The sequence below is a fragment of the Cuculus canorus genome, chromosome 16, assembly GCF_017976375.1.
Source record: "Cuculus canorus isolate bCucCan1 chromosome 16, bCucCan1.pri, whole genome shotgun sequence".
NCBI lineage: Eukaryota > Metazoa > Chordata > Aves > Cuculiformes > Cuculidae > Cuculus > Cuculus canorus.
In genome coordinates, this window is record NC_071416.1 from 15801059 (window position 1) to 15819308 (window position 18250).

General features: G+C 42.4%; 1 protein-coding gene across 4 annotated transcripts in view; it reads right to left on the reverse strand.

Moving 5' to 3' along the window:
• The window catches only part of PARD6B (par-6 family cell polarity regulator beta), a 63632-nt gene extending 52760 nt beyond the window's left edge, over positions 1-10872 (reverse strand). For 3 of the 4 annotated variants that reach the window (XR_008452598.1, XR_008452597.1, XM_054081551.1), the window contains exons 1-2: positions 10637-10872; positions 5292-5514 (exon numbers count right to left, since the gene is read on the reverse strand). Coding sequence is in view for 2 of the 4 variants with exons in the window: in XM_054081551.1 (XP_053937526.1) it covers positions 5292-5514; positions 10637-10702 (289 nt within the window). In the remaining 2 variants the exon portion in view is untranslated. The remainder of the gene's footprint in view (positions 1-5291; positions 5515-10636) is intronic. The other variant, XM_054081552.1, reaches the window with a different exon arrangement.
• Between the last annotated feature and the right edge of the window lie 7378 nt (positions 10873-18250).

The following is an 18250-nucleotide window of genomic DNA, read 5'->3' on the forward strand; positions in this document are numbered from 1 at the left end:
AGCATGTACCAGGTAGACTGCCTGAAGCGTAAGACACCTCCAAAAATGCAAACTCAACATTTAATCTGTAAAATGCATTTTAGGGTCTCTAACTGACTGCAGATCTGCCACTAAAAATACCTCACTGCTGAAATCGAACACACTGATTTTTCAGACAACAGAGAGCAATTCTTTTAATGTTTGCTTAAAATTTAGGATCAAAGAAAAAAGAAGTGCAAGAAGTTTTGCCCGTATCTCTACTGATAACCTATCCAACCAGTTTTAAGTTAGACAGCTGGTTGTTACATCGGGAGGATTTTTGCAATTCAATGAGTTCCAATAGCTTCTCTTTTTTTTATTTGGAACTACAATCGCTTGCAAAACAACTTGGAAGAGGCAATTGTGAAATAAGATACTCGACAGAAGGGCCTTGCTTTAAATATCTTCTACTGTTGAATATGAAGCGACACAATGACAGCAAGAAAGTGATAGTATAGGTGACGATTTTTGGCAAACAATAGACAACGGTGACTTGAACAGAATAATGTTAATGAGTGCAAAAGTTATTTTTTTAGGTCATGATCTCCCCCACTAGCAGCCAGCATGTATTTTATTGATCTCAGAAATGATGTAAACATGCTTTTGTGCAGCACATGTCTAAGTAGTGTAGATCTGCTATGTTAGAACTCTGTTTTTAAGGCTACACAATCAATGGCAAATTCGACAAGACTAGAGAAAGGTATTCCAAGGATGAGTGAGACAATGCATGGAGAAGAAAGGTCATTTTGCCTCATTTCAAAAGCTTCATTTCTTTGCAGTCCGTAGTGGTGACACATTTCTAAGCATTTAACACCACATTGCTCCACAAGAGCTCTGTTCTTTCAGGAGTTCTCTAGAGAGCCTATGAGTGAGTTGGAAGCATTTTGACTGAGTAGTTCCGTATTGTTCAGACCGTAAGCCATATTATGCCTTTTTTTTGACTAAGCTCATCTAATGAAAAAAAAGGAAAACTGCACATGCACAGTTTATTTGTGCCAGAGTGCAAGTTGCTGATGAAAACTCTACAATATAGGTACTAACGTATTGGTACCAGTGAAGCAGGAGGTTTCTCTGCTTTGACTACATGGTTTAGAAATAGCACACAGGAAAACAGCGTATCAAAACATCGCCAGTATTGATGCTCTTACAAGTGCTCTTCCACATACATTGCGACATTAAATGGTATTCAGTTTGGGGATTTTTCTCTTAAATTCGAATTGTACACATTCAGATTCTTGTCAGAGAATCAGACAGAGTATCTGGTATTTTACACCTTCTGTCATATCAAATTTACATCACATTTGACATTCCTAGCTTGCCACAGTGCACTGTAAAGCTTCACCTTCATTGCAGGCCACATACCAGGATCCCTTTCCTGCCACTCAGGCAGGGTAAGTTTGGCACATACTAGAGACACTAACACATATATGTCTATTACATTCAAGGAGTAGATTTACTGTGTACTGCAAATGATCACAGGCTGTTTGCACCCTTATCCAAGTTAGATCTTTAACTATTTATATGGTGTTTCTCAACTTCCCCCAAAAGGAGAGAGCTCACTAAAGCTATCCCCAGCCTGCCTCTGCACAGCTTCCAGTTGATAAGGCTTAAAACTTTGTCCAAAACAAAATTTAACAGTTAGAGAAACACCAAGATCAGTTGCAAAAAGACTGGCTCTGAAAGAAACATTGTGTAAATACATCTGTGAACTAGCAGATTCAAAAGCATTTTTTAAACAAAAACTAAGATCAGAAAAATATTTATTGGATAAGTCTCTTTCAGAAGACAAATATACAATCAGTAAACTTAACACTGAGCTGATGCTTTCACTTTTAGAAACTTTTTTCAGTTACATGACACATTGTTCAAGTAAAAGCATCCCAAAATTGCAAGCCATATGTCAAAATATTTGAGAATCTATAGAGCACCAGAGTGGAGTTGTTTTGCATTGTAACTAGTCTAAAAAAATCAAAACTAGGACAAACCTTAAGATATACAGTTAGAGTTACATAATTTGCAAGGAAAAGAAATAAAGGTTGATGAACACTCATCTCTCCAAATCTCAGCCAAGCAGCATGACTCTGTTTAACCTCTCTTCCACTGCTAAACAAATTTTCTAAAGCAATATTCTTGAGTACAAAAGCATCTTTGTTCTGGCACCGAGCTAATCAGTTTAAAGCTGCAGCGGAAAATATTTTGGCATAAAGCCAACAGACAAGGTGTTTACAGATAGTGTTAAGGGGAACGTCCAGAGTGCGAGAATGATTTTCACTCCCAGCAGTTTCAAGCTCAAGGTGGCACCGATCTGTATATACTTACTACAGGAAATTTAAAACAAAAGCCCACAAATGCCAAATCTGTTTTCCATTTAACATTGTTTAAGAGAGCAATGTAGAGTTGCATTTTAAAGAATTACACTTTCAAAACCCCAAAAGCATCAGTGTATTTGAATATAGATGAATTTACCTTTTTTTTTTTTTTTTTTTAAATAAGGCTCAACAAATCTTGTCTCTTCTTTAGCCACAAATTAAAACAAAATGTGCTTTTAGGAAACTAATCTATGCTTTTAGGAAAAGGACTCAGAATAGCTAGGATAGACAGTTATTTAAAAAGCCAACTTCTCTTACTTTTTCCCAAAATAAAGCTTATCAAGAAAGTCTACCTCAAGAGGCACAAACGAGTTAACCAAAGAATCCACCTTCTACCATTTACAGCCAAGTACATGTAGAACTTGCAAGAGTTGCATATTGTAATTCAATATCCTGCAAGTGAGTTTTAAGAACATCATAATGAAATGTGTCTCTCGTTATCTTCTCTATTATTCCTGTATTTACGATGCAAAGCCCCCCACATCAAACTGCCCTCCAGGGCCTGTGAGGACTGCATCCCCTCCACCATCTCATCTTCACTGAGATTTTTCTCACAGACAGAGCGACTCCCACACATCTGGATTTAATCACAATACATCAGTTTAACCTTTAAATTCCAGATGTCAACAGTACCCATTAATCTGTTAGACTGCAGAATGAAATTCCAATAAGCAACTGTTTTCCACTAACTGATAGCCATTCTTGACTTGTGCAGCATCAAGCTCCAGTTTAGATTTTGCACCAAAGAGAAGCTTAAAATATTTTAAAGAAATGCAGTTAAATATAATTAGAAGAATCTAAGGGAAATAATATGATTTCATTTCATTACAGGATCTCCAGGTTTCTTACCACATTAACCAATACACAAATGCTTTGGACAGATAACTTTCTAGCTTTCATAAATTAGGAGTCAAAACTGAACAGAAGAGAGTGATGACTCTTGCACATCAACATTTCTGAGATTTTTGGAGTCACATTATCACAGATGTCACTCTCATTAATAAAGCATTGTCAAAGCATCCTGTTGATACCATTTTCAACCCCTTAAGGTGCTCCTTGGATGCTATATACCAAGAAGTTAATGCTATTCACCCTGTGTCATCAGTAGCAGGTATTTGTTCAGACATTTGATTTTCAACTTCAGAGGCACAGCCAATAAAGACCTGTGCAATCAGACAAGTTAATCGCACCTAAACCAATTATGCTGCACAAATAATGGCACATCTCTAACTCCTGCAATTCAGCTTTAGTTACAGGCAAATTATCACAAATAAAATACCAAAAAGACAATGCTGTTCTCTATGACAAAGATGCTGATGGAACCAGAGCCTCAATTTAATAAAAAAAAAAAAGTGATCAAAGTGGTCATAGCTAATTCAGAAAAAAATACAATGCTGGAAGTGCTGGACTCAGATGCCAGCCTGGGTTCTTTACTCCTTAAAACTCTACAGCCAGAAGACTCCAGTCTCATAGGGAAGGTGTTGACAACTGATACTTTCTACGTAGCTTTTCCAGCTAATCAATTCTTGGCATGATAAACTGCAGTGGGTTAATGTTATTTCTAGTTCAATTCCATTATCAATTCCTTGCACCAGAATTATAGGAAGTAATCCATCATTATTTAAATAAAGGTACAATGAAGGTATAAGGTGCTACAAACGCAACACTAGTAACAGTCTGCATTAACCTGTAACACTAGAAACAATCTAAAAACATATGGTGTTAAAATACAAACTCAATAATCCCAGTCTGACAAAGTGGCTTATCTGTCCTCGTCATATGGCTACTGTAGGAGATTAAACGGAATCATAGACCTTTTCTACCCCCAGGTGCTATTAAAGCAAATAGTTCATGCCTTTAGCAATTCAGGACTGAAAACAGAAGCCTTTGACTACATCATCCTTGGTACAAACAAAGCAAACATTTTGCCAGCAACACAGCAGCTGGCAAGCAGCCACACCCATTTTGAATATTGTGTTTGTGTCGCACTGAGTGGGACAGTTGATAGAACTGTCCCGTGCCCAAGTATTTTCTAAGGAAATTAAGCCTCTCAGCAACAACCACAAACAGCACACAACTTTATAAAGTAGCTAAACAATAAGCAGTCTGGTATTCAAAGATCAGCCAGCTGCCTTACGATGGGAATATTCATATACATACACACACAACACACACTCACACCTGTATGCACATAAGCAGGAAAACAACAGAAATCTGGTTTTCTTGACTTCTCTAGATTAAAGAAATTTCAAGTCACATCACTAGACTTCTCCCCCTTTTCTTCATGAACAAAAGCAGATACTAGAAAAAGACACCCAGAACTTTGTGCCTAGAAGACAGGCTATTTTTGTAGGCAAAGCAATAAACTAAGCAGCCCTGACACATCTGAGGTTTGCTAAGTGAAATAAGCTTGTAATTTTGAAAGCTTCAGAAGGTTTTGTTAGGAAAGTGTGGCAAGAGTAGCATATTACAAAGTTATTCTTTAATTTATACTGACATTTAATACTTCAAGTAATAAGACTTCCAAGATTCTTTTCCATCCTGTAACGGCCTCTATCCTTGTCTGATCAAGATCAGAATTTTAAGTGAAAGGCATCCAACATACAGAGCAGAAAACCGTACAGGTTTAAAGTTTATTTTCATTTGCTTAGATAAAACCAGAAAGAAGCATTTGATATTTAACTTATCTAACTGAACTAAACACAAGCAATAAAACAGAAAATACAAATAGGTTGCCCGAGGAAGCCCTTGCAAGAGAGATGAGCTGTGAATACCTTTAATCCATAATTATGGAATTCAACATGATGAAATAGGACTGAAAGGTTTTCTCCATACGTCACACTGTTCATTGCAACATGGTATAACTGGATAAACAGATGATTCACAGACTTCAAGCACACTTACCTTTTCTCTGAATGAAAATCCGGAGGAGAGGATTTGCTGTAGAAACTGCTTTATGATAATTGTCATCATTATTGATGGGCAGCAGGTCTCCATGAATGTCTGTATATCCCACTAGAACATCAACATTTGGAATCTTGTGCACATGCTGCAGTAATCCATAGAACTCCTCAAACTTTCCAGGTTTAGACCTCTCCAGAGAAAATCGTCGAAATTCTGCTCCAAACTACAACAAAATATATCTTACATCATTAATAAGGAAATTCAACATCCTGAAGCAATAGAATTATTTGAATGTTATACCAGAAATGTTATGAAATTAGAAGTGCACCAAAAACTACAACCAACAATTTTGAAGTCACATAAAAAGGTCAGTTTAAACTGTTCTTTTTTTTCCTGAAGTTGTAACTATTTTTGGTTTGATAAAAGATGTACTTTTGAATATGCAGAAGTTGTTTCCATTGTTCCACTTACACTATACCATCCACTAACACAGGAGCTGAGCATTAAAATGACAAACCTATGTAAGAGTAATTGCAGATTCTTACATGATTCTTACATGAAAGAACCATGCTCTCAGTAAGCAGAATTCATCCCCAGCACGGATGGTGGTGGCTCAAAACCAAGATGATGATTAACCTCCTGTGGTATGCAACTGACCGGACCTTCTTCAAAGAAATTTCAGTGCACTTTAGAACGGAATGTATAGATTGTTTTGCACCTCTGGTTAACCGATGCAAGACTGAATAGGTTTCAGATTCCCAGTTGTTTGGGCAAGAAATTAATAAGCCACTTTGACTTAAGGACTACAAAGAATGGCTGCTGCTTTTCAGTACAAGCTACATCCAGCAACGCTCTAGCGAGCTGATCTCAAGTCAGTTCTGCTCTTGCCTAAAGAGGGATATAAAGGAGGCAACCAGCCTTAAGAGCATTCACAAGATTTGCCTGCATGATCAAGATTCAAATCTTGATTTCATAGCCTTTTGAAGTGTGATTGCATCCAGGGTATAAAACAGACAAGATTTCATAAAATATGGAAAAAGAGAGCATTTAATCACTGGCACTGTACAGGGGTAGCATTTGTGTTTAGTCAGTATGATCATTCAACAACAGAAAAAAACCCAGCTCCCTAGACCACTTCACCTTCAGTTTAGTTTACCACCCATATTAAACACTTATCAAAAACAATGCTAGTAATGATTCAGTGGTGGTAGCATAAGACTAAACTGGTGCAAATAAGTGTTTGGTGTAGACTAGAAAAACTGTAATTTTATCAAACGTAACTGGTGAATTTAATAGTGCTCTGCCCAACACAGGCACAACAAACTAAAGATGCTAAAAAGGAATTACAAGATAGCAGCAGTCAGGTTTCAAAATTCAAACCAGCTTGTATATAAACTAAAAGGGTAATGAAATAATTAAAAAGTAGAAAATAAAGTCAGTTGGCAACATTTTTTGTGAATTCTTTTCTTAATTTTAAATAATTTCTTTAGTTTTAAGCAGAACAGATGCGCACATGGAACAAAATACTGACTGAAAGTTTGAGCCTCAGTATCACATACTTGGGTGTACCTTACATGGAACAGATGTTACAGTGCACATTACCAAGCCTCCAGACCAACCTTTACCTCATATTTGATTACAGCCTTTTGGAGAATAAAAGTTCTCACATACAAACAAAGGAATGAAAATAAGGAGACAAGGACGCCATTGTTCGCACATTAACACCATGATAACTAACACCATGATAACTCGAACAACAAAGCAAAACAAGCTCTACCTTCCAACACCCCACCTTCCTCCATAAGTTTCAAATAAAGGAACAATCTAGGAACATTCCTCTTCTAGAAATACTCCAATTATAGTAACATCAACTAACAATAAGGCAGAAGGGATGATTCATACCTACTCACAAGAAAAGCAAAGCCAAGCCTGCAGGAGGAACTCTCATCACGTCAGAAGCAGCATGCTTCATCATGACGTCAATGAAAGGCTTTATCCTGTGTCTCTCAAATCTTTCTTCAGCTATGTGAAGCATTTATGCCACAGGAATTGGCCATGCATTGCATCAATTTAAACTGTTTGGCTTCAAAAGCCTACATAGTTTAAATGTACTTCAGTTACAGAAGTTTAAAAACAAAGGGCCAGATTCTCAAACGTGATTTTTGGTTTTCCATGTGATTTTATAGACAGTGCAAACACCAAAAGGCTAATAATATGGCTAGTGTTTCCTAGTGTGGTTTCTATGCTTGATACTATTATAAAGCAGATAGAGACAAATAAAACAATGCAATTTCATTGTTTATTTTAACCCGCTGAAACATTTTCATTTTATATCAAATATTGCTCTCCATTCCATTAAACAGGCAGAACTAACAACTTTTAAGAAGTTTAGAGGAGATGAAAGATCAGAAGAGACTAATTGGAGAAACAACTTCCTACACTTGAGCTCTTTACAAATGCTGTTTGTTACATGGTAACTCAGCTGGCAAAACACAGTGAAAGCAATGCCAGTGTACTAGGAAGTTACTAGGGATACCCACTTAAGACTTGAGAGTCATCTTTAAGTTCCCCACAACACAGCACACTGCTGCTATACTGCAAGTCCCCAGCAACAACAGAACATGAACTACAGTAACTGGATCTGCCTTATCAGTATATTCATTTAATTCTGCAAAGAAACATTATTCCAAGTCATAAAACAGGGGTGGGAAACTTGAATTTTATATCTAGAGAATCAGGAGTTTATTTCAGGGCTTTCACACCATCAAGAGGAACTCTAGTTTGGGGTATAAAGCTTAGGTTTCCATGACGAGAGAAAGGGCTGACTGGAATTAATAGATGATGGGGATTCCCTAAGGCAAGTTCAGACCAGTTAGCCAGACTGAATAAACTAGACTAATAGAAGGATTTTGCCCATATAACTGCAACTACAGTTGGGCTATGTCCGCACTGCTCTATCAGCTGGGGCTCAATTACTGGTTCGGAGCATCTAAATAAATAGCCATACATTGCCGATGAACCTCCCGAGCCGAGATCACTCCACCATAATGGCCCCCTCCACCTCCCACACAAGCCTTTCTTCTTCCTCCTTACAAGTTATTATTCCTATAAAAGGATGATGACTCCTATGCTATATTAAATCAAGATGCTGTTAAATAATGCATTAGCGACAAGTAGTTCTAGGAATGCCTTGAAAACTGCTTCCTAACATGCACTTAGGAGACAGTCCCTATTCATTAGAACTTCTACACTTCTACGAACAAACACATCACACAGGTGATCCCTTCATCTATTTTACATCAAGGAACACACACACAGTGGAGGAAAAGTAAGGCTAGAGTTTTGGGTTGAGTCAACAAGTATTTTGTCTATAAACACATAGTACTGATTGTTTTCAATCTTACAAGAGCATAGATAAAAAAAAAACCAACTTCACAAACCACACACAGGAAGAGTTGTGCCTAAGTAGTATTTGAAATTATAGCTACCAGCTACTCCTGTGCTTTCTCATTTTGTCCACATTAAAGTTAACACTTCAAAGAAATCATCAACATTCATGCCATAGAAACCAACCATATATTTTCTAGAATTTTCAGCACTATATACTATCCTCAAAAAACCACATAATACCACAAATCCTAACTGCTTCACCTAGACTGCTGCTTTGGCACTTGATTAGCAGGAAAGGAAGGTCGAATACAGAACACAGACAACAGACTGTAGACCAGTTTAAAGAAAGCCCACAAGAGATATTTTTCTGCCAATGGAGAAAACACACCCCCATGCAGAAGCACAATAAAATAGGGGGTTTAACTCAAATCACATACATTTAACTAACTGCTTGACATTCCACCTACTACCGCACATACAACAACTGTTAACTGCAGGATGACATGTCAGCAAAATATTACAAATGTAAAGCAGAACAAAACCCTAACTTCTTTCAGAACATCAAAGCTCCATCAGCAAGACTTTGCCTAACCAGCACAGGAAAAATTCACAATAAAAATGGATGCAGGTACAACCATGAGAGAATTTACAGAATTGCACAAAGCTTTGACAGGAAAGCGTTGTTATAAGCCTTAACATACAGATACACGCTCATAAAAATTGCCACTGTGAAATCCTCTGGCAGCCTCTAAGAGAGGGCAACCTCTACTTTAAGGCAAGTTTGTCAGGGTTTACCTCTACCAAGTAATGCAAACTGTAGGGATATGCTCCACCCCACAGAAAACCAGAAAGTATAAAAATACATACAATCAGCAAGTTAAAAGAAAAAGTACAAAACCAGTTACTAAGTTATGCAAACGTACTTTTTTTTTCTAATTCGGACAAAGAATAGGTTTATGGAGTTTGTGAATTATGACTCTGAACACCTCTTTTGCCTCAGATATCCCAAACTTTCCCCAAACACCTACTTCTCGGCATGTTTTTAGTCTATGCAGTAACTCAGAGGCCACCTGGCTCTCCTGTTTATTAAAACACTTCAGAAACCGCTGTTGTTTCACCTCCCGGTGCCACCGCCCCCAGCTCCGCCGCCCCAGCCCTGTAACAACCGGGTAGCCCGAGGAGCCCGCGGGCGCCGGTTGGAGCCGGGGCGGTCAGGCGAGGCGGGGAGCCGGCCCCGGCCGCAGCGGGACCCCCCGCCTCCCGCAGCCCGACACCCTCAGGGCCACCCCAGCCGCACAGAGACTCTCGGGGCCGCCGCAGCCGGAGGTCGGGAGCCCCCGCCTCCCAGGGCCCAGCGGACTCAGGGTCTCTCCACCCGCATTCCGGGCCCCCCAGGGTGGCCCCAGCAGCCCCCAACATTCCAGAGCTCGGGGCGCGGGACCCTTGGGGTCGCTCCAGCCACGCCGGAACACCCACCTCCCAGACCCCGGGACCCCCCCCAACATTCCAGTGCCCGGAACCCCTCACCTCCCACAACCGGCGGCCCCACAGCCGCCCCCCAAGTCGCAGCAGGACTCCCGCGGCCTCAGGGCAGCCCCAGCCGGAGCCCGGGACCCCCCACCTCTCAGAATCCCTCGGCCACTCCGATCGCAGCCCGGGACCCCCCAACATTCCAGAGCTCGGGACCTCCGGGGCCGCCACGGCCACACCGGGACCCGCCGCCTCTCAGAGCCCAGCAGACTCTGGGTCTCTCCACCCGCATTCCGGGACCCCCAGGGCCGCCCCAGCACCCCCCACCATTGCAGAGCGCAGGCCCCCCCGCCCCCCAGAGCCCGCGGCCCCACAGCCGCCCCCCCCCAAGCCTCCCCGGACCCCCGGGGCCGCCCTGGGCAGGTGAGTCAGCAGCGCTGGGGCCCCTCTCTGCGGGGCAGGCCCGGCCCCCGGCCGACACGCACCTTGCTCTTCACCTCCATGGTGCCCAGGCCCCGGCTGCCCACGGCCCCGCGGTGCGGCCGGTTCATGCCGCCGCAGGGTCGGCGTCCCGCCCGCTCTGCTCTCTCTGTCTCCCGGGTGCCCCCAAGCGCGCTGCGGGGAGAGAGAGAGGCAGAAGGGGAGCAGCAAGCGGCGCGGCTCGAAGCCAAACCGCCCCCGGCAACCACGGCCGCTCCACCGCCTCCGCCCTCGGCCGGGGAGGGGCGGGGCCACGGCCGCTCCTGGCACCTGCCGCGCGCCCCGCCGGCCGCGGGCGGGGGACTGCGCCGACACCACGCATGCGCAGAGGGGCGGACCCGCGCACCTGCCGCTGCCGCGCATGCGCAGTGTCCGGCTGGCGGGGCGCGGCGCCGCGCACCTGCCGCGGTTGCGCGTGGTTAGCCGCCGGCTGACTCGGGAGGGCCGCACCTGCGGCTGGCGGCTGGCGGGGCGGCGAACCTGCCGCTGTTGCGCATGCGCAATCGCCGGCGGGCGGAGAGGTGCCGGCTAGAAAAGGGCGGGGCCGCGCACCTGCGGGGCCGCGCATGCGCAGTGGCCGGCTCGTGGGGCTGGGGCGCGCAGTGGCCGCGGGCTGGGGGGGGGGGGGGGTGTGCACGTGCGCCGGGCTCGGTGCGCTCCAAGGCGGCGAGGAGGAGGAGGAGGAGGAGGAGGAGGAGGAGGAGGAGCTGTTGCGTGATAAGGGACTGGTTCTGGCTTCCTTTCTTCCCTCGCTGCCAGGTAGCACGTGTGGAGTGTGCGTGTCCGACACCTCGGATGCGCTGGGATCCTGTGAGACCCAACAGCGTTGGTTTTGTATGGACAGGAGTCATAAAATAAGTCCAGATCGGGCTGAGGTGGAAGGTTTGAGCTCTCTTACTCTCAAGATTTGTCTGTCCACCTGTCATGGGCATAAAGTTGTTTGTGGGATTTGTTTTCATTTCAACCACAAATAAGACTGCAGGATCTGTTACTGTGTCGGAATAACCACTCAGGCTTAGGTAACCTTGTTTATTGGTTCAATTATGAGATAGATCGATTGTTTTCATATCGAGGAGTGCTTGCCTGCCCTGAGGGGGCTGCTGACAGAACTCCTTCGTGGAGAGACCGTAAACACTTTCCACGCTGAAGAAAAATTACTTTTCACTTAGATAATCTTACATATATTGGCAAGATGGATGCATACAGATCTATGTGGTTATGTAAACATACCTTTGATAGACCTATAGATTAGCTCTGTGGTAATAGATTATAAGGTGTATATCTTAGAGACCTATAGATTAGTTTTCTCCTTAATCTATAAACCCAATAGAAGAGAACTCAGTGCAAGACATCCTTTTGTTGATGTTATGCAGATGGCTTGAAGGAAGTTCAAACAACTCCTTGCAGCTGAGGGAAGGTACGTGTCTAATCTTCAGGTCCCAGTTGATAATCGGTAATTAAAAAAGAAGATCTGGTGCTGAATCACTTTGAAGTCGGTGCTGGTTTTTGTTCAGTAGATCTTACTCCCGTCATGCCAAAGGCAAAGAAATTACAGCTACCACTCAAGCCAAGACAAGGTGTAATTAGTACAGAGGATGTCGTTAATTGTTACTTGTAGTTTCCTGTCAGACTGTCTAGGTTAATTCAAGTCTGCCCGTCCTTTATCTAGTGTGGTTTGGTTTTATGCTGCAAAATGATACATAGGGAATTCAGACCGTAGACCTAGATCGAATTTGCCATCCTGGTGCAACAGAAGACAGATTACAGCTGTGTGAGCAAAGCTTGGGTAAAGCCTCTTATTTTGTCACTTTGTAATTACAAAATTGAAAAGAGTGTGGACTGCTTTCTGTCTTCTACAGTGGGCTTTGCTTAGTGAGCTATAGGAAAGCACAAGTGCAAGTGACAGAAGCAAACAGTGCCTTCCCCACATTTTTAAAGCTATTGGTTCACCTCTTTTCTTTTTGAGAAAGGAAGAACATCCTGTAGACAGTTTGTGCTTTAAGCTGTCATGCAGCTCATTTTATTGCTATAGATTTATGAAGTATCGTCTAAGATAATTTCTTTTCTGTTGTGCATTCCTGGCGTGGTTGGAGTGCCATGCTGTGGGTGTGGTGGCGTGCTTAAGGAGTCAGGGCAAATTTCAAGCCACTGGAACCAACCTAATAAAAAGTATTAATCACTGGCTTCCTTTCGTCACAAGGAGCTGATGTATGAAGAAGGAATGTGATAAACAGTTTGATTTCAGATAAAGGTAGAGAGAGGCAGGCTTTTTGTACTAGTTGTAACACAAGTTTATAGAGTTATTTTAGACACAAGCCTAAAACCTGTGAATCAGGCTTGATCAAGCTATTCATGGCACATTCAGTTCAGTTTCAGCTTCTGTAAAGTTGAAAGACAGGTTTAGTTTCCTAATCTATGGTCAGTTGGGGAAGTTTTTTGGGAGGTCTGTTTTTTTCTTTGTTTGTTTTGGTGTAGAAATTTGATCACTTAGTCCACCATGGAATGCAGCGAGATTCAACTGTAACACTTCTTTCACCTCTCGAGACTTCTCACTTCTCACATGGAATGGTATTCCATACAGCCCTCCTGGGAGTTGAAAGAATATTTCCAAGATAAAGCATAGAAAACGTCTGCCAGTGTATGCTGACTGCTACTGGTGTATAGTTCAGAGCTTATGCTGGGTTTATATTTATATTAGTTATAGTTATAGTTTATAATTATGTTCTTTTTTTATGCTGTCAGTGCTAGCTCGGTAATGTGATTGTTGGGTTCATCAGGTTACAATCTGGTCTTGTATTGGAGTTGATAATAGTTTTTTTTTGAGGGAAAGAGAAAAATGAAAGTGGAAAAGAGAGATTTATTTAAAAAAACTATAATAAGAACATACTGCAGATTCTTCTGCTTTCTTTTAAAAAAATCTACCTGCAGGCTTTCATTTTGATACTTTTTGCAATTAAGATACGTTAATCTGGCACACCAGTTATATTTCCCTACAAAGAAGGGAGTTCTCAAGAACTGTGCATATGTTTGAATGACTGCATTTTCAGAATATGAGTGGCAAGTGTGACCTCAAACTGCTTTTACCTTCCCCATAACGAGTGGTACAGACAAAACATTTTTGTCATAAAGACATCTGATGTTCACAAATGCAAATAATATTGTAGAGCGCTATTTTAGGTGCACACGAAGACATGGAAATATGTTTCCTAATGTTCTGCGAACGCTCCTGATCCTGGAGTGGGCTGTGAATTTACAAATGTTGCACTAGGGAGGAAGAATTTGAGAAGGGTTACTTGTTATGTTTTATCTCCATGAAATACAATCCATACCAACAGCACTGCACAAACACAAGAGCGAAGCTCAGCAAGTAAACCTCATTGCATGGCAATTTGGCCAATTTATGAATAATAGTAATATTTAAATAAGCCCCTTATAATAAAAATGGATTTCTTATCCTGAAATTGTGACAGTTGCAGAATTTGGTGGATTTAAATTTGGGATTGGAGGATTTTGTTTGGGTTTTATTTTCTGTTATTTTCTTATAAACAAGAAATTATGACAGATGAAAAGCATAATTGCTCCAAAATATCTTTTAAACTTCACTTGGTACAGGTTAGAATTTTAGCTTTGTCTTATTCTTAGAGAATTAGATTAAAAGCTCCACCTAATGAACCTTTTGGAATAAAAACTTGGCTTTTAAGCTTGTCTGGAAAGCACCTAACTGCTGTTGGTGAGCAAAGCAATGACCTCTGTTAGCGGATGTAACCTCGAATAAGTAATACTTCAGGTGCCACCTGCTGAGTAATGAGCATTTGTGCCTTTGACTACAAAGGAACGTTTTTGTGCAGAACGGCAGCGGGTAATCTCACAATTATTAGTGACAGCACACGGTGTGTGTATAAAGCAAACTATTAGGCTTTGGCAGTTGCTAAAAGTAATTTCCTGTCAAAAAAGGATAAAACCGTCTTAGCATTACAGCATCACAGAATCACCAGGTTGGAAAGGACCCCCTGGATCATCGAGTCCAACCATTCCTAACACTCCTTAAACCATGTCCCTCAGCACTTCATCCACCCGTTCCTTAAACACCTCCAGGGAAGGCGACTCAACCCCCTCCCTGGGCAGCTGTTCCAGTGCCCAATGACTCTCTCCGTGAAGAATTTTTTTCTGATATCCAATCTGAACCTCCCCTGACGGAGCTTGAGGCCATTCCCCCTTGTCCTGTCCCCTGTCACTTGGGAGAAGAGCCCAGCTCCCTCCTCTCCACAACCTCCTTTTAGGTAGTTGTAGAGAGCAATAAGGTCTCCCCTCAGCCTCCTCTTCTCCAGGCTAAACACCCCCAGCTCTCAACGTTCGAGCTGTGAAGCGAGCCGGCTGCCATGGGCTGCAGCATCAGCCCCCGCTTCCCGGGTGGGCACCGCGCTGTCTCTGCGCTCCCTCGTCCTGCAGGGTGCGATGTTCAAACGCTCATGGCTCTGCTCTCCGTTATTTTGTCCTCCCTTAGCAGCCTGGTTGTATCGAGTCCCTCCTGGCCCTGGCTGTCGCAGAGGCTCCTTCAGAAATCGTGCATTTAACCCGTTTTGCTGAGCTTGCGTGCTTTTCTATCGCTGCCTTCCTTCGGGGACAGCCCTGTCCTGCAGGCGGGCCTCGCGGCTCGGGATGGGCCACGGGAGTGCTGCGGGGAAGGGAAGCGCTCGCAGGAGCTGCTGTGCTTCTGTGGCTTGCCCGACTGAAAGGGGCTACAAGAAAGCTGGAGAGGGACTGTTCATAAAGGCTTGTGGTGATAGGAGGAGGGAGAATGGGTATAAACTGGAGAGGGGCAGATTTAGGCTTGGTATAAGGAAGAATTTCTTCACTATGAGAGTGGTGAGGCACTGGAGTTTCCCAGGGAAGCTGTGGCTGCCCCATCCCTGGAGGTGTTCCAGGCCAGGTTGGATGGGGCTTTGGGCAGCCTGAGCCAGTGGGAGGTATCCCTGTCCATGGCAGCGGGTGGAACTGGATGGGCTTTAAGGTCCCTTCCAACCCAAACTGTTCTACGAGGCTTTGACGGCGGGGGAGGCTCCCCCGGCAGAGGGCGCTGCTGGTGGTGATATTGGCCGCGTCTGTGCCGAATGTCTCTGTATAACAGCTGCTCTCATAACCTCACCGCTGGTTGTAACTTCTATACAAAATTAATCCAATAATGGTTTAATAATTCATTGCTTAATGGTTGAACCTCTCGATTGAAGTCAGCAACAGTTTAGGAAAAGGTTAAGCAATTATTAGGAATATTTTTTTAAGAAAATATAAAGCAATTATTGTAGTTAGACAATTCAAGTTAATTGAGTTTTTTTTCTATTCACTATTTTTATACATGCATACATGGACAAGTCAACCCCATTGTGAAACTGCAGGATTTAAGCAGGCAGACATTTGTACACTAAGCTAACACGGCAGAGGGGTTGGAACTAGGTGATCTTTAAAGTCCCTTCCCACCCAAACTGTTCTACAGTTCTGTAATGGCACTACCTCTGTTTATTAACCAAATAGTAATCATGCAGTGTTAATAAGTAAAAATAGGAAAGTACAAGCCAAGGGGAGTAGAAAAACAATGCAGCTTTTCCATGTATGTCATATTTGCAAATACTGCATCCGAGTTCAGCCACTGTCCTGGTTGTGTCCCACTTTTAGAAGGTACCCTGTGCTTCTGTTGGCTCATCTCTTCATTTCCCTCCTGAATTATAATACTGTGAACTATAAACTCCACTGAAGGTAGATGCAGAAAGGAGCAGAATTATTCATGTGCTTAGAATTCTAAATGTGCGTAATTACAGTTTAATCTTGTTATAATGCATCCCAAGAAACTCTGAGTAATGTTCTTTTTGGAGGGATGGGTTTGTTACAACATCTAAAGTTTGTCATCTTGCAGTAATGAAAGTACCTGGTCAGTATATTGGTAGATTGATGGATAATCTAGTCCTGTGCAGATTACTTTGTATTTATTAATATTTAAGTTGCATTCTCAAATTACAAGAATATGAAATAAAAAATGGTGGATACACAGAAAAATGTTTGCATACATATTGCTTGCATTAAGAACAGCAAGAAAAATGATTGTTTCTTCCAATTCAGCCTGGTATAAAGGATCATATTAATAGGCGTAACTGTGAGTTATTAGCTACTGCTGTTACAAACAGTTATGGTCTATAGCAGCCTTTCGAAAAGTCATTTGAGACTGAATCTACCTGAGAAGGCCAATCTGCTCACTGATTTTGCTGTCTGTAGTTCAGTTGGCTTAGAAAACAAACAAAAATTACTTAATTCAGTACGTAAACAATGAAATTACAGTCAATCTGATGATGCCAGAACACTGGTGAGGCTGAAACACTAAATGTGCTGTTGCAACCATCCTGATAGATATCATCGAGAAATGATCGTTGCATATCACTGGCATAGATTTGTGAGGTGCATTTGTGAAGTGCTTTGAGATCCTTGGAGGAAATGTACTAGCGGTTTTTAATGTCCCTTTAGGACTGATGGACATCACAATATATTTTATTTTTTCATTGTAAATATTATAATGGTGCCAGCAGTGGACTGTTTACCGCTTTTCATATGCGTGAGAATACTAAACATATGTATTTTTAAAGGAAATTCCAGAAGAATGTGAAACTAGTTTGTAACAATAATTTGTAGGTTTGTGTCCATTGTTTTCAAGAATATGTAAATTGTTACATTATAGAACTCGCTTTGAACCCTGCTGCATAATTAGCTGCACTAAACATCAGTATTCAATTTGGAAAATCTGTAGCCAAGTGTTTTATTAGAATTTCTTGGAAAAGGAAAATATGAACAAAACCATAGAGCAAATGATCTGAAGTGCAGTTAAAAATAATGAAAACCAAGCACCAGCCACATAAACACACCAGATGAAGACACAGCAAACAAAGATTGCAAACCCCAAACTGGAATGAGAACACGTAAGGCCAGTCCTCAGCTGAAGTAAATAGGGAAATCTGCACTGGGAGGGATAGAACCTTGGTGATTTACATTACCTGAGGGTCTGGTCTGTGAAATTTATTATAAGTCTCATGTTCAGAGGAAATGACAGTAACAGTAAAGGTTTTTTGGTCAACTGGTTGCGTAGGGCTCTTGCAGAGATTTGGTGTTCTGACAGATGTCCTCCTGCAAATCCAGTTAAGTTAATTTAAAATAGCCGCTGTGCGCTCCACCCTGCCGTGGGTCTGGCACGCGAAGATGAGTCTGTACTTAAACTGCTGCAGTTTCACAGTCTGTGTTTGCAGGTAGTCCTGCGTTCATGATTTGGCTTGACACCGTTCACACTGGTGGGTCTGAGGCTGGAGCACACATCCAGTTTTGCTGACTGTCCTGTAAGACTGGAAAACCTGAGCAGAGCAGCAGGACATGGAGCTGTCTGCATCTTGAACTGCTGCCGCTATGCTTGCCAGAGGGTGATTCCACAAGCAGCCAGTGTGGTTGATCATAACCCCCCCCAAATACTAGAAAAATCAAGAGAACAGTTAGCAGACTTATGGTTATCAGAGTATGCCATGTGCTTTAGCTGTACAAGTCCATGTGTTTGTACCTCCTTGCTTTGTCTCGCTGGGTGCACCAGCTCT